This window comes from Leptinotarsa decemlineata, unplaced genomic scaffold (genome assembly GCF_025532065.1).
Source record: "Leptinotarsa decemlineata unplaced genomic scaffold, Ldec_3_MD MMD2_tig00026363_RagTag_RagTag, whole genome shotgun sequence".
Lineage (NCBI taxonomy): Eukaryota > Metazoa > Arthropoda > Insecta > Coleoptera > Chrysomelidae > Leptinotarsa > Leptinotarsa decemlineata.
This window is the reverse complement of record NW_027412706.1, coordinates 2,491,967-2,509,034: the sequence shown is the minus strand read 5'-3', so window position 1 is coordinate 2,509,034 and position 17,068 is coordinate 2,491,967. Positions and strand designations below refer to the sequence as shown.

Genomic DNA, 17,068 nt, shown 5'->3' with positions numbered 1-17,068 from the left:
TCACACATTTCATCGTTTCAAGATGTAGAAATAGGAAGCCAAAACCTTTCTTCCCAAAAATTAATCTCTCCTGAAAATATACCCTTTCAATTTCAACAAGATTTGATGAACAAGAAAACTTTCCAAAATATTTCCCAAAGCTATTTAGATCATGAAGTTAACTATAATTCATTAAGTATAATGTACTGTGGGCAATTTAATTTGCCGATTCCAACGATTTTCATTTCTCATTTTAGGATTCAACACATAATACAATTTTTTCTTTCAAAATTGGAAAAATGTGGATTAATCCAAGGAAATGGAATCAATCTTTGAGCACGATAAAGACTGCCAGTTTAATCTCATTCAATATGTCAAAAAGTGGGAGCGTGTTTAGCGCACAGAAAAAACATTATTTACCTCAAAGAAAATATTCATTCGAAAATAACTTAAATTAAATTCTTTATTTCTGATAAATTTTACAATATTCATTAATATAATTTTCAATATCTATCGCAATGAAAATAACTTCTGGTACCAGTATATACTTTGAGAATTCGAAAATTCACCTCAGTGAGGTTTAAATCTCTATTTGAGAATTTCAAAATTTGCGTAGCAGAAACCCAGAGGTATCCTTTCAGGTCGAATGCAAAAGTGTCTGGCCATTTGATTATTTTGGAGTTTTCATCAACAACATTCACTGTTCCTTGGATCGGATTGGCTACAACAACAGAGTCCTCCGGTAAAATTCCCAGGTAAACATCACCTAAAATGTTTCAAAATTGCCATTCTATCGACAGTTTAACTATTCGTAAATAGCATAAGATCATACCAAGGGCCCCAACAAAAAAAATTATTCAGTAATTTCAGTACTTCATTTCGGATTCACTAACAAGCTGGCATTATCTCAACAATTGTTGTTACTCTATTTACCATAGAAGATAATTTTCAGAAGGTATATATTCTGTTGATTATTTCTTTGTTTTATGATAGTTCATATCTTCATAAAGTAAGTTTCAAACTTTCAATTCGTCTTCAATATAGTTTCTCTCGAAAATATATCAACGGATACAATTCATTGGGGAATAATGTTTTCATATACTCGTAAACCCAATTTGCAATACCCAAATGACTTAAATATTACCTGTGGAATCTCCAACCATTCCTCCTGTTGCACCAGATTTCTGTATTACATCCTTTATCTGATCAGAGACATCTCTTGTTGACAACAGTCGATTCTTGAGGATATTGGTTGGAATTGAATAAATGTGAAAAGAAGTCTGTGGAGTATAGTAAAAGTAGTTGCTACTTGGGCAGGAAGGAAGTAATGTTATGCCGTTGATGTGTGATACTCCTGTAAATGGAACTCCCTGTGCTGTAAAATGGGATGCTTCGAGATCACCCCACATGGTTCTGTTGTTCCTGAATTTCCAAGAACTCTATTATAAACCAAAATTTCTGTAATGAGAATATAAAATGAAACATTTAATTTATACTTCGCAAGAATAAGTTTCATTAAAACATTGATCTATGCCTGGTAATCCATGATTTATGTAGGATTTATACATTTCAGTTGAGAATGGAGTCTATTCATTAATATGAAACAAATGGTTTGATAAATATCATACAGTGCATTTCTTTTATGTCCCCTCCCCTTTTATTTTTTGAACTGGTCCACTCAAAAAAAATCAAATTTGGAAAATGAAATTGATGCATGAATACTTTATTTTGAAGTAAAATTGACAGATAAAACTTTCAAGATGGCGACTGGGCTCCATCTGCGAAAAATAATTGAATGGAACGAGGGGTCTTGTGACACATATTTTTGAAGCTCCTGACAAATGATTTACAACCCAAGAATATAATGTCAAAATCTTCAACTACTACAGAATGAAGAAACTTTAAATAATTGCCTGAATGCATGGACATTTAACTACATACTTTGAGGTAATAAGCTTGAAACAGTTCAGAAGATGCTCGAAATGGTTGCCTCGAACTTTTTGACATATGAACAATCTACCCGATATTTCATGCCAAACATTTTCGAACACAGTAACGTCAATATCTCTACAAATTTGGATACAAGTTCCCTCAAATATTTTCTACAGATAGGACGATTCTAACTGAACAATGATGTTTATTTTCGTACTGACATTTTTTGTCGTTTTTATAAAAAAAAATTACCTTACAAATCTTATCGGGTTGTTGGCCTTGCCATATGACAGATAAAAAAAAATATTTCTAGAAATATCGATATTGATGTGTTTGTCTTCAGGAAATCATTAAATGTTTCGCCATTTTGTAAAAGGTGAAGATATATTTGTCAGGAGCTTCAAAATGATGTGTCCCAAGATCTCCTTTTCTTTTCAATTTTTCCCCAGATGGCGCCCAGTCGCCATCTTGAAAGTTACATTTGTCAGTTTCACTTCAAAATAAAGTATTCATGCATCATATTCATTTTATCAATTTTCAATTATTTTTTGAGTTGGCCCGTTCCAAAAATAAAGGAAGGGGGACATTAAAAAAATGTACTGTATGACCCTACTCCTAAATCATTTTAAAATTGTTAAGCCTATTGCTTTTTGAATAATCGACACAACAAATGAATGGAAACCTCAAAGTCCATTAACAAAAATGACTTCACTCAATTTCTTCAATTATTCCACATCCTTTTTATCCGTTACCGAAAGCTGCTGATTTTGATTTTTACTAGTCAGATCTGAAGAGATGTTATAGCCTATAGTAATGATTGATATCCACCGTAGCCATGAAAGGCATAAAACAATTTTATTTTGAATTTCTAGATGTTGAACGACTTGAAAAAACTGTACTGGAAATTGTGGGTGAGAATACCAACATATTTCAGGTATATGGTAATGTATTCATCAAAATATTGCTTCCATGAAATCACCAAAATTCTCAGCAATAGCAAACATAACTCAATCATTTGAATTATATTACATGAATCGAACAGAATCTTCATTCATCGTCATAATTCGTAATAGAATTATGTAATTGTGTTACAGCAATATTGTCTTCAACACGGGTGAATAGTGAATATGTTTACAGCCGAATTATCACTTCTTGGTATTCCCAAACTCTGGTTTGGTATCTGTATATCGTTTCGATTTTATTTCTATCAATCATGTATTTACCTTGATTTTCTTCAATATACAGCAGATGATAATGGTTGTGTTAGGATGTTTGATTTGATGAACCAAGGTTTTCGTGACTCAGATTGTCGGTTGCCTACGATAGCGCACATTGTCCTTTTCTGAATTTTGAACACGATATCCGTGTATGTAAATATTCCCAAAGTGATAAGTGCTTACGTCATTTCATTGTGAAATATATGCTGTGAGAGCTGCATCTATACCAATGCCATCTTTCATTTTCCGCAGAATATAGGTTTTCCTGAACGGATCAGTCTGTAGATGTGAATGCTATGTCATACATGGGACAAGCTATATTTCTTGCGATTTTACTGCTTTGTCCTCAAGGCATCTTGATTGGAATACCATATATAAGAAACAACAACGATCCAACAATACTTCTTTGTTTAACGCCATTTATGACGATTGTTATGTTGCTGAAGATGCCATTATGAAAGACACATTTTTTCCGTCTTGTAGGTGAGAAGGAAGAGGAATTGATGTTGTTCCTATGATTCCATAGTACTCGACTTCATCAAGCAGATCATCCTTCAAAACACAACCAAAGACTTCGCTCAGATCCAGAGATATAGCAACAGCAGATTTTTTATGTTCAAATCCTCGTATCAGAGCTTTTGAAGTGCTTCTGCTCTTTCTTAAACCGAACTGTGTTTCTGTCAGTGTATTGTTGGCCTCGAGAGAACTTGAAATTCCGAACGCAATTGCTCTCTTTATTATTTTGGCCAGGACAGGTATCAAAGCAGTTCACCTGAAATTTGGAAACATTTCTTCATCTCTTGATTCAAATACTGGATACAATCAAATTTGGATACAAGTTCCCTCAAATATTTTCTACAGATAGGACGATTCTAACTGAACAATGATGTTTATTTTCGTACTGACATTTTTTGTCGTTTTTATAAAAAAAAATTACCTTACAAATCTTATCGGGTTGTTGGCCTTGCCACATGACAGATAAAAAAAAATATTTCTAGAAATATCGATATTGATGTGTTTGTCTTCAGGAAATCATTAAATGTTTCGCCATTTTGTAAAAGGTGAAGATATATTTGTCAGGAGCTTCAAAATGATGTGTCCCAAGATCTCCTTTTCTTTTCAATTTTTCCCCAGATGGCGCCCAGTCGCCATCTTGAAAGTTACATTTGTCAGTTTCACTTCAAAATAAAGTATTCATGCATCATATTCATTTTATCAATTTTCAATTATTTTTTGAGTTGGCCCGTTCCAAAAATAAAGGAAGGGGGACATTAAAAAAATGTACTGTATGACCCTACTCCTAAATCATTTTAAAATTGTTAAGCCTATTGCTTTTTGAATAATCGACACAACAAATGAATGGAAACCTCAAAGTCCATTAACAAAAATGACTTCACTCAATTTCTTCAATTATTCCACATCCTTTTTATCCGTTACCGAAAGCTGCTGATTTTGATTTTTACTAGTCAGATCTGAAGAGATGTTATAGCCTATAGTAATGATTGATATCCACCGTAGCCATGAAAGGCATAAAACAATTTTATTTTGAATTTCTAGATGTTGAACGACTTGAAAAAACTGTACTGGAAATTGTGGGTGAGAATACCAACATATTTCAGGTATATGGTAATGTATTCATCAAAATATTGCTTCCATGAAATCACCAAAATTCTCAGCAATAGCAAACATAACTCAATCATTTGAATTATATTACATGAATCGAACAGAATCTTCATTCATCGTCATAATTCGTAATAGAATTATGTAATTGTGTTACAGCAATATTGTCTTCAACACGGGTGAATAGTGAATATGTTTACAGCCGAATTATCACTTCTTGGTATTCCCAAACTCTGGTTTGGTATCTGTATATCGTTTCGATTTTATTTCTATCAATCATGTATTTACCTTGATTTTCTTCAATATACAGCAGATGATAATGGTTGTGTTAGGATGTTTGATTTGATGAACCAAGGTTTTCGTGACTCAGATTGTCGGTTGCCTACGATAGCGCACATTGTCCTTTTCTGAATTTTGAACACGATATCCGTGTATGTAAATATTCCCAAAGTGATAAGTGCTTACGTCATTTCATTGTGAAATATATGCTGTGAGAGCTGCATCTATACCAATGCCATCTTTCATTTTCCGCAGAATATAGGTTTTCCTGAACGGATCAGTCTGTAGATGTGAATGCTATGTCATACATGGGACAAGCTATATTTCTTGCGATTTTACTGCTTTGTCCTCAAGGCATCTTGATTGGAATACCATATATAAGAAACAACAACGATCCAACAATACTTCTTTGTTTAACGCCATTTATGACGATTGTTATGTTGCTGAAGATGCCATTATGAAAGACACATTTTTTCCGTCTTGTAGGTGAGAAGGAAGAGGAATTGATGTTGTTCCTATGATTCCATAGTACTCGACTTCATCAAGCAGATCATCCTTCAAAACACAACCAAAGACTTCGCTCAGATCCAGAGATATAGCAACAGCAGATTTTTTATGTTCAAATCCTCGTATCAGAGCTTTTGAAGTGCTTCTGCTCTTTCTTAAACCGAACTGTGTTTCTGTCAGTGTATTGTTGGCCTCGAGAGAACTTGAAATTCCGAACGCAATTGCTCTCTTTATTATTTTGGCCAGGACAGGTATCAAAGCAGTTCACCTGAAATTTGGAAACATTTCTTCATCTCTTGATTCAAATACTGGAATGATCCTCGTGATCTTCGAATTATTTGAAAATTTCACAGAAGAGTATGTGACTGAGTATCTGATAGGAGCCAGTAGAAGAGTGGTATCTTATTCAACGAAAGTCATTTTTTGTGGAGGAAAAAATCATCCATTTTTTATCCATTTCTGAAGACGGAGGCAGATTTTGGCCTCCGGAACGTAAAAGATAAGTATTATTTCTTAATAATTTTTTTTATAGGCAAAATTGTTAAATACGACAAGTTACTGATAAATAGAAGATTTTTCTTTGTGAAAAATACTTTGATTTTTACGCAGTAACTTATCGAGGTAAACTAAAAAGTTTGCCCTTCTACACTTGTATACAGTTCTCCATTATAAGTTTTATATTTTTTCAGATTGTGGAAGGTACCAATTACCCAAAAAAGGTCGATAAAAAAGTGGTATCTTCTTTATACATCAGAATATTCTGATCGAAGAGGTCTGCACAAGTGAAATTGTTGAAAGATTTTATAATGAACTCAATTTATAGGGCAAAATTCTGTCGCAAGTAGAATACATTCTGATGCCACCCCCCACTGCTTCATTATTCATCAATTAAATGTATTTTTCCGTAGTAGGTTGCATAATTAATGAATCTCTATACTCTTATTTTTTTTGAATACTCTAAATCATATTGTGTTGAAGGTGGTATGTCCTGTATTGATTCTGCAACAATATTTTCAAAGTACTAATAGAAGTTTCTGATTGATTCGGCCGTTACTAGATGAAGATCCATAGTAATTTCATGAACTACACCTTATGATTTGACCTTCACAAACTCCATTTTCAAAAAATATATCACATGTTTTGCTATCTAGTAGCTTTTTCGTAGTGCGTGACATACTGAAATTTAATTCTATTATATACTCTAATTTGTATATACCCCACGTAATCAATTGAGATATTTCATTTCGCAATTCACCTATTTCAGGGTGATTGGAAAATTTATGGTCTTATTCATAAATAAAAAAGATCTTGGTGATATTTCAAAATATTTCCACTGCCTACGTACGATTCTTTCAATCATATCTTTCGTTCCAGGTTTCTAAGCTCAGATAATTCAAGAATATTTGTCTGTCATGAAACTATTCGTACAGCACAATTTGCTCTACTTCGTGATCAGAACTATGAACTCTGTGGATCAAAAAATGACTACCATCAATATCCGCATTTATGATTTCTAAACTGAGGTTGGCTGATGTCAGTCACCTAGTCCAATAGTTATAACATAAAAAACAAAATGATGAACAGGAATGAGAACACCTCAGTTTAAATTTACCCATCTGACAAGCATGTACAAACTGTCAACAAATTATTTTTTGATTACTCATGATCGAAATAACTACCTTCACATAGAATATTCCCGGAAATTGTGTTTTTGAAATTAAAAAAGCGACAATAGCCTGAAAAATTGTTTGTGTGAGTTTTATCAAGACGTCATCAACCCATACTGCAAATAATTGGAGAATGCCTATCAGTTACTTATAGCAAAACTACAATTAACTCATGTTACTAACATACTGGATAAGTTGAATTGGTTTTCAATCAGTCCCTGTCAACGATATATTCATTAACTTTTATCACATATGCATAAGAAAGCTAGCTTATTCAGGGTGTTTCAAATTCTGGTTCTATTCAGAATCTGGTTCTTTTCAATACAGAAAGAACCCAATGTTGTGCCCATAAGAAAAAATAAAGTTGATAATGGTGGCCGGAACACGAAACGTCGGATAGCAAATCTGAAAACAACAATATGTAGCAGGGAAATAGTGGCAATGTGAAAGTGCAATGTGGAAGTGCCAGCCAGAAAAAAATGAAAACCTTTTTCGAAATTTCTGTTTTTCCGGATATCTTCGGCTATAATCGGAATTTCAGAACTTTCTTAACGGCATATTGTTAGTCAGGCAAATTTAACCATCTTTGTATCTCTCATAGTTTCCGAGATCCCAATGGTGAGGATCGAATTTGAAACACCCTTTATGGGAACCCTTTGATAATTGTTTTTCATTATTTCGCATTCGAATCAAGACAATTCCGTGATTCATATAAAAATTATCGTAACGGATTGGTGAAGAGTATAAAAGTTCACTTGTGGTTCTTGTCCTCAATTTCATATTGGTCAAACCGAAAGAACTTTCTCGAAAAAAATGAAAGAGCATAATCTGAATTTTTGTAATGAAAACACTAGTTCAACATTTGCGAACCATTTTTGACAATGAACACGAGTTCAATCACTATTATCACGTAAGAGAGAATTTCAAAACTCAACCTTTTGGAATACTCAGAAATCGATTTCAGAACTGTGGATTATGACTCAATGATCAAATATATTTGAATTGTTCATTTTCATTTAATTCAGTTTGCAATGATGAAATTGGCATTCAAGATGAATCTTTAAAGTAGAAAGATAGATCTTGAAATTTCACCTAAGGTCTCGGGTTCCTTATTCTATACTTCATTGGGTTCTTCCTAGGTAGGTAAATATTGTGAGTAATGAATTTGTTACGTAGATATTTGTCAGGTAGTAATAGTAATCAGGTTTCAATTCACTATGAAAGTATGATACAGAATTTGTTTTGTCAGTATTGTGAAGCCTGCATATGATATTGTATAACGAAACACGTGTCGCAGTTTTGTAAACTTAAAGTGGAAATCTCACATTGAAATGTTTTTTTTGAATACAGATCATAACTTGTTACCAAAAACGGAAAAATATATATAGACAAATATTTCAGTAATGTATCTATATTTTCTAAAGTTGGACTGAGATGAAGTATTTGCTATATATAAATCAATGCAAGATAATGATTTCATACCTGGATCTGACTTGGTTGTATCCGAAAAGTATGCAAAATCTCCATCAACAACGATATCATTCAAGAAACAGCCGTTATTTCGTGGGCATAACTCATCAGGAACATCATGCTTCTGAACAATCTTGTCGTTGTTCATCAAATCGAAAAGCACGATTTTTGCCGGACACTTTGTACCAGCAGATATTCTTCTACCATCTATAACCCACATTATGCCCTCTCTGTCTATCTCCATGCTCATCACGTCTTGAAGTGCATCACAACTGGATTCTAAATTCATCGCCCAGCTGGGATATGGTGTTAGGAGTGGATTTTTTTTCCTTCCATTCAGAGGAATCGACGCTAAAGTTATTCTGGCGTGAGTTTTTACTCTTGGTAGTGAAATAAAAACTCTATTCGAAAAATCATGAATTTTAATGCCGACAGGAATGTAGATACCTACGAAAGAAATATTCCAATCATTATTGTTTCGAAACTCTCAGACATCTGATAAGGGAAATTCGAGTGAATTCATGAATATCAAAGATTTTTAGGTATCTTGTAGTAAATAACATAATAAAATAAATTTTTCATTCATCAAATTAGCCACAGTATTTTAGAAAAAGAGGGTTATCAATTCCATATAGGCGATTTTCAAATATTCTTGACTATATTGAAAACTCAGAGTTTTCAAATGACTCTGCGTTATTCATCCTCTCGGAAAGATGAGTAGATGAGGAGTTGATGGAAAAAACAAGATTGGCAACGCAGCAGTTTTTTTGAAATATTTCTGTAACTTCAGAAGCAGGGTTTGCACAAGCTAGTATCGATTGAAATTCAAAAACTGATTACTGATATTTACATTCTCAAAGTGAAAAGTTGAGTTGGTTTTAACATTTAACCAACGTGATGTCCATTACGACTATGAATGCCATACATTTTTTTTTACAAATAATTAACTTTTTCAATAATTTTTTGAGTTTCAATTCACATTGTTAGAAATATGATAATTTTAGTAACAATTTTTGAATCCTAACTCGGAAATGTACAAATGATTAGGGATAATTTTGGCAAAAATGAGGGAGGCTATACGTAAAATATTCTATCATTCGAAAAATTAAGTATCATTTCAAAAATGATATTCATTGATCGTAAAATTGGCTACATGAATTAATATTGGGCACACCAAAACTATGGACTATTCTTTGAAAATTTTGTCTATTCGACATTCAAAAACTAACTGGAAATTCACTCATCAGTTTCAAAAACGTCATCGAACTATACAAAAAATTGTAGAGTTTTTGCGATTTCATAATACTGTTTGAATATCTGTTTAAAATCTGAAACTACGAGAATTATTTGAAAAATCAAAATGCCCTTTGTATTTAAAACATTCTGTAATTTCATTTATTTTGCCTAATGAGAATATATGAGTATTTACTCTGCTGTGGGAAGTATTGTATACTATTGGCGGGTGTGGAGTCTCTCGTTTGAGGCTCCTTGAGACTACTCATCGCTGGATGTATGTACCCGAAAAGTAGTGGGATTATGAACCCACTCAATATCACTTATGAACCCTTCCAGATACTGGTCAGTTTAGTCTCTCAGCTTCTGATAATTATAGATTATTTTCTTTATTATATCTATAACATTATTATAATACTTAGGCTTACAATATATTATCTACCAAATGTTCAAAAACTATCAGTTGATTAGTACTTTTCAGGCAAAAAACGATCTAATTCTGAGATCAGGTGCACTCAATTCGTGAAAAAAACTTTTATGTAACTGTATTAAAACTGCAACTGTATTGAAGAACACGTTTTGATACCTCTGAAATTTCCAGAGCAGATGCTCTGGAAATTCCGAGTCATTTACGTCAAGGTGATTTCACGATATATCGCAGCAATCCAACATGCAGTACAATTGAAAATCGTTAGTTAATACTTAATGAATATCATTATAACTATTATTCATCACTCATTCTTTGAGGAATACTAGAGAAAATTCTACCGTAATAAGTTTCGAAGTCAAAGTAATATTCAGAACATATTAAACATTTAGGGGCGATTCAAGGCCAATATGGAACGTTCATTTCAATTCCGTATTAAAACGTCTGAGAATGTTTATGAACATTTTTTATCGTTTGTTTGAAGGTGATTGACAATGTTTCATGATGAATTTCACTAGTTCTGACTTCCATTGTCTACTATATGAAATGATTTGAAATCCCTGAAACAACTAAGAAAGAATAATTAAAAATGAGTAGCTGAAAATAACAATTATATTAAGCAGAATAAACCTGAAATGAAATTATAGTGAAATAAACTACAAGTAGAAATATAACAATTGAATAAATAAAAACAAAATAAAAATAAAGGAATGAAAAAAGCAAATAAAAATAAAAAGTGTAGAGATTCCAAGTCACGTTAGTTCACGACGTTTCGATTGTTAGTATCTACAATCGTCTTCGGGTGATGACTGGACTGATTCCTCCGAGAGATGACTATTTATAGGTCGTTCAAATACTTTCACTTATCCCTGCTTTTCATTTTCCGCTTCACTGGTTCCGTGGAGGATGACCGTTTTGGCGGGAGTTGGCCATTTTTCGCTTGATGATGGGTTTCCATATGTTGCGTATTTCTACGCTGGCCTAGCTGAATACGTTGTTGGACAACATGTATGCGGCTTCCTTGAATTTTCTCCTAAACCAATGTTTCTCTCTGTGTAAGATCTCAGCTTGGGACCACTCGATGTTGTGTTGATGGGTCCAAACATGGATTTTCCGCACTCACAGGGTATCCGGTAAATGCAATTTTTGGAATCGCAGTCCGTGTTTGGTGGCCTGGTTTTCGTGAGGCTGCTACGGATAGTGTTACCGGATCTGAAACAGGTTCTGATGTTGTACTTGGAACCAATTCTTCTTATCCTCTCCGATAATCCTCTGATGTAGGGAATTGCAAGCACTGGTTTCTTATGTTCTACACGAAATATTGGACAAAAATATCTGATGATATACTCTTCTTTACCCGAATCGATATCAAAATCACTGCCTGGGGTGGAACGTATAATAACACACTATGTTGATTACAAACTACCCAAAACACTATTTGCAAAATACTATCAAGAAGACCAAGACTTTATTCCACTGAAGACCTGTACAAAGTTGAAAAAGTTTTTGATCTACGATGCCTATACTCTAATTGCACTACGGATGTTTATGATAAACATCGACTTGAAATAACCTCGCTTGAAAGACAAACTAGATCGGTGGAACATCTCTCTATCAAAGTATCAAAATTCAAAAAAAGTCACACATAGAAATATATGTTTATGAGGATGGATGAATGTATGTATGTTTGTGGCTTTTTCACGCTTAAACGACTGAACGGATTTAGATAAAACTTTACATAAATACAGCTAACACATCAGAATAACAAGGTTTTCTTGTTATTTTGGTCATGATATAACGATCAGTATCAAGTAGGTCCGAAATATTATTACTTTCTGAAAGCTATCTTGGCGTGCGCTGCCGATACCGTTGGAGTTACATGCAGATAAGGTAGCGTAAGATTGTTCCTCTTAAATAGCTCTAGTCCTCGATAGCATATACAGGGCTTTTCATGATAAGCGTTAATTAGCCGTTTCTGACAAACTATTTAACGGATCAACCTGAAAATTCCATAGTATGCATAAATCAATATGACCTACACGCCTAAAATATTTCAGATGAAGCGGAGTTGTCGCTTCTGCTATAAAGTAGCGGCTTCTTTGATTTTTCGAATGGAACACCCCGTATATAATATCATATTATGATTCATTATCATTTCGTCAACAAATTCATATACTATCTCCCTATACCTATCTAATACCGTTTAAAAGATATAAATTAATTTCGATATTTTTTTTACCAAACATGAACTTTTCTAAATGCTGATAATCTTGAACTCTCTTGCACTAAAACGATCAAATTTGAAATGAAGTGGAGTGATACTATGAGGATCTTCACTCCGAGTAATCTTTTCATTTGCCTCATAAACGGTCTTCAAAAAATGCAGATACTTTGATCTCATGAAAAAATGAGTTTTCTTGCTCGTTTTTTTGAATTCATCACTTATTTTGGATATTTTTTCTATACTTAGTAATATTTCTTTTCGATCCAGTTTTTTAACTGTCTCAGATCAGTGAATTCGAAATTGGTATGTACCTACCTTAGAAAAAGTTACAATTTGTATACATTGAGGTATTGGTCTCTAACGTACAACAGTACACATTAATATTTTTTAATAGTGTGCTTTGGAAAAATAAATAAACCAATTATTTAACGTCAGACTTTCATTGGTGGTTTCGACTGATTGTGATAGCTACCAATTATATTAGAATAATGTCAAGATTAGGTTACAGTAATGAAGATTTCTTGAATTTATCAATAATTTATGGTGAGTGCAATAAAATTGCAAGTAGAACATGCCGAGTATTTCATGAAAGATATCCACAACTTCCGAAGCCAAATAATAATGTGATAAATCGACTACTAAAAAACTGTAGGTTGAATGGAACCTTCCGTCCAAAAATCATTCGTAGGAAGACTGAAGTAGATGATGATGACAATGGTATATTAGTTTTGGGATACTTTCATGCATTTCCAAATGCTTCTCTGCACGAGGCAGAAAGGGAGATAGGTATACCCTACGTGACAATTTGTCGAATTCTTAGTAAGCATAAATGACATCCCTATAAGTTCTACTGTGTCCAACATTTGAAAGAGACTGATTTACCTCGTAGAGTGGAATTCTTTGAATGATTACTTGTCAAGACTCAAGAGGATGGACATTTCCTTGACAATATCATATGGACAGATGAAGCCAAGTTCACAAAAAATGGAGTTTTCAATAGACACAACAGTCATTATTGGGCGCCAGAAAATCCCCATGTTGTCCGCCAAAGGGGTTTTCAAAAAAGATGGCAATTAATTGTATTTTGTGCCATAAAGAATGAGTCAATTTTTTATATCGAGTTTTATGATGATAATTTGAATGCATCAAATGAAGATTTACTGAAGAATGGAATTCAAATGATTTTGAATAATAGACCAGGAAGAGAACGTGTATGGTACCGAATGGATGGTGCTCCACCCCATAATTCTCATTCAGTCAGCGAAGCTTTAACCGAAATCTTCGAAGACAGATGGATTCGTGATAATGGACCTTTTCGTTGGCCTCCTAGAACACCAGATGGCAATCCATTAGATTATTTCGTGTGGGGTTTCATTAAAAATATGTTTTACTCTACTCCAATAACAACAATGGAAAATATGAAATCGAGAGTTACAACTGCTTTCAATAGTTTGACTCCAGACTTGATCAGAAGCGCTACACATGACAAACTTTTGAAGAGATTACATGTTTGTTTAAGTAGAGGTGGAGATGTGTTTGAACATATTCTGAAATACACTGACGATTAAATTAACTCATTAATTTATGGGTTTATTATTTCCAGTTCGTGTTTCAGCGTTAATAAAACTATTGTTTGAAGAGAAGTTTCATTCGATGGTTGAGGAGTATTTTAATAATTATCTTTTCATTGTATCATCTATGACTAATTGAGAAACATCAAACGAAATATGTTTTACAAAAATGAGTGATGAACAAGGAAGCCATGTCAATTTCCGTTTGAAACAGTTTATCTCGAAAACGGTTCAAAATAGAAATAGTATAATTTGAACAAAGATTGAGAAAAATTGAGTTCCACTCATTTTTTCATGAGATCAAAGTATCTGCATTTTTTGAAGACCTCGTATGAGGCAAATGAAAATATGACTCGAAGTGAAGATCCTCATAGTATCACTCCACTCCATTTCAAATTTGATCGTTTTAGTGCAAGAGAGTTCAAGATCATCAGCATTTATAAAAGTTCATGTGAGGTAAAAAAAAATATCGAAATTAATTTATATCTTCTAAACGGTAATAGATAGGTATAGGGAAATAGTATATGAATTTGTTGACAACGTGATAATGAATCATAATATGATATTATATACGGGGTGTTCCATTTGAAAAATCAAAGAAGCCGGTACTTTATAGTAGAAGCGACAACGCCGCTTCGTCTAAAATATTTTAGGCGTGTAGGTCATATTGACTTATGCATACTGTGGAATTTTCAGAAACGGCTAATTAACGCTCATCATGAAAAGCCCTGTATATATTATGCATATATATATATATATATATATATATATATATATATATATATATATATATATATATATATATATATATATATATATATATATATATATATATATATATATATATACAGTAAAATAGATAAACAGGGTCTCTCAGTCAAAAAATCAAAAATCAAAACTCTGCTTTACTTTGCCATGCTTTCGCTTCTAATGGGAAGCTTCTTCAGGGCCTATAATTTATTGCGTTGCGGTTTTTTTGCCAATTAATAACATTACCATTCATACTTACAGTAAAAATGAGTGAAAAACAATGAATTAATAATAATTTCATTTATCGTCAATAATTTTTGAAGCGCATGCCAACTAATGACGGTCATGGGCAAAATGTTCAATACCATGGTTTGAATGATTGGTATTTCCGTAGTGAGCTCTGATTTTTCCAAATCAATATTGCTAACGTGTCTTCCTATAGCTTAACAGCAGTATTGAGCAGTAGTTATCTTCTTTATACGGTAAACAATTATGCATAAGAGAATTCATCAACTGAAGGTGAACAAAATTTTTACCATTATCTGTTTTAAGAAAATCTGTTTAAAATCTGTTCTTTCGTTAACCAGTTGTCGCACTTATACTAACGACAACCCTTAGAAGTGGAAAGTTTTGCGAGCAGAGGATTAACGAGGTCTTACCTTTTAACATGTGATTCTCAACACGGGTTGGACGATAACAAGTGAAAATCGATCGTTCAGACTAGAACTTGAACCACCGACCAACACGGCAGTCAATTCGAGTGAGTGAACAAAGCACCCACGTCGAACCGCCTGGCTACCGATCAAATCTGAAATCTGGTGATTGAGATAATATTCTTACCTGGTTGATAATTCAACGTTTCCGAAGTTTCTTCGGACGGCCACGTAAAGTTAACGTAATTCCATTCGAATTCCCTTTCGAACTGTTTATTCCGGGTTGCTAGTGAATATGAACTCATCGAGCCAAAATCAGAAAGGAAAACAACATATTTCTCATCGTTTATAGTTCCTCACTCGACGAACAATAGAAACTTACTGAAATGAATGTAGATAATAGCGACTCCAGGAAAGTGATTGACATAACAGAAATCATTGAATAAAATTATGAAATCATCATTAGTGGAGTAGTTAGTTCACTTTACGTTTTTCTGTTTGTGTGACTGTTTGAATTCACACCTTGATCATGAAAAGTATTGAATTTGGCATTTTATTTCACACGCTAGAAATTGAGCAAAATATCACAGTTAGTTTGAAAGAGAATTTATGTGAAAAAAAATCTGTGAAATGGTAACTCCTCGTAAATCAGCAGTGGAGTATCAACCAATTCTCGAATTGTTGTATTTTATTATATCTCAAAAATAATGAACACTCCAGTACAAAAATTATGATGAATACAATGAAAAATCAGTTTCTGAAATGAAAGGTGTTTCATCATGAAACAAAATTTTATTATCTAGGAATGTTTTGAATTCGTAAGAAAATTAGCTCGAACTAAAAATAACTGAAAATGAAATAACTTTCAACTGTCGCCAGTTAATGAGATTCTGCAGAAGTCATCAACAGAAAAAATTTTGCAATGGGTCTCCTTAACAATGTGAAAATATGCCAGGCCTGACAAGGACTAAACATTTGAATTCTTTCAATAAAATATCGATCAAATCTGTTTGAAAATCCTGTTCAAATTATGTTTTTTGTTAACTAGCTGTCGTCCCCTATGAACGACAACCCTCAAAAGTCACAACTGGTTCAAGTTAGTGATTAGCTGAAATTATATCAGTACATTCAGAAAATGATTCAAAACTCAAAATCAACAGAGCACTCAAAACTCTTTTGTCAAATTGGCTGGCAAATACAAAAAAGTGCATTCAAAAAAATAACGATTATTAAAATAAAAGCCAATTCTACTGAAAGTTTGATTTGTTATTCAAAACTGTTGAATCAAATTGGCTCTCAGAAAATCCCTATGGTTATGATTAAAAAAAATGTCAAATACGAACGCGCTGAGCGTGTATTTTTCACTCATCATGACTTACACCTGAAATGCTTCCAAACTTGTTAATTGGCTTTTGTGAATAATTTTTTTTTCTTGAAAAAATGACCCTCGAAAATACCATATCAAATCGGTAGGCGACCAGAAATAAGGTGCGTACACCATAGGAAAAAACCGATTCCTAAAATCAGAGTCGATTTTAC

The 17,068-nt window shown here is 33.2% G+C and overlaps 1 protein-coding gene across 1 annotated transcript; it reads right to left on the bottom strand.

The window, feature by feature from the left end:
• Nucleotides 1–428: 428 nt before the first annotated feature.
• On the bottom strand, nucleotides 429–16,032 carry Y-2 (yellow-2). Its single transcript, XM_074185141.1, is given in 5 exon segments — nucleotides 429–745; nucleotides 1,124–1,417; nucleotides 1,420–1,437; nucleotides 8,684–9,118; nucleotides 15,717–16,032. Coding segments are annotated over 5 exon segments (1,128 nt in total). The 5' UTR covers nucleotides 15,835–16,032; the 3' UTR covers nucleotides 429–482.
• Nucleotides 16,033–17,068: the final 1,036 nt, after the last annotated feature.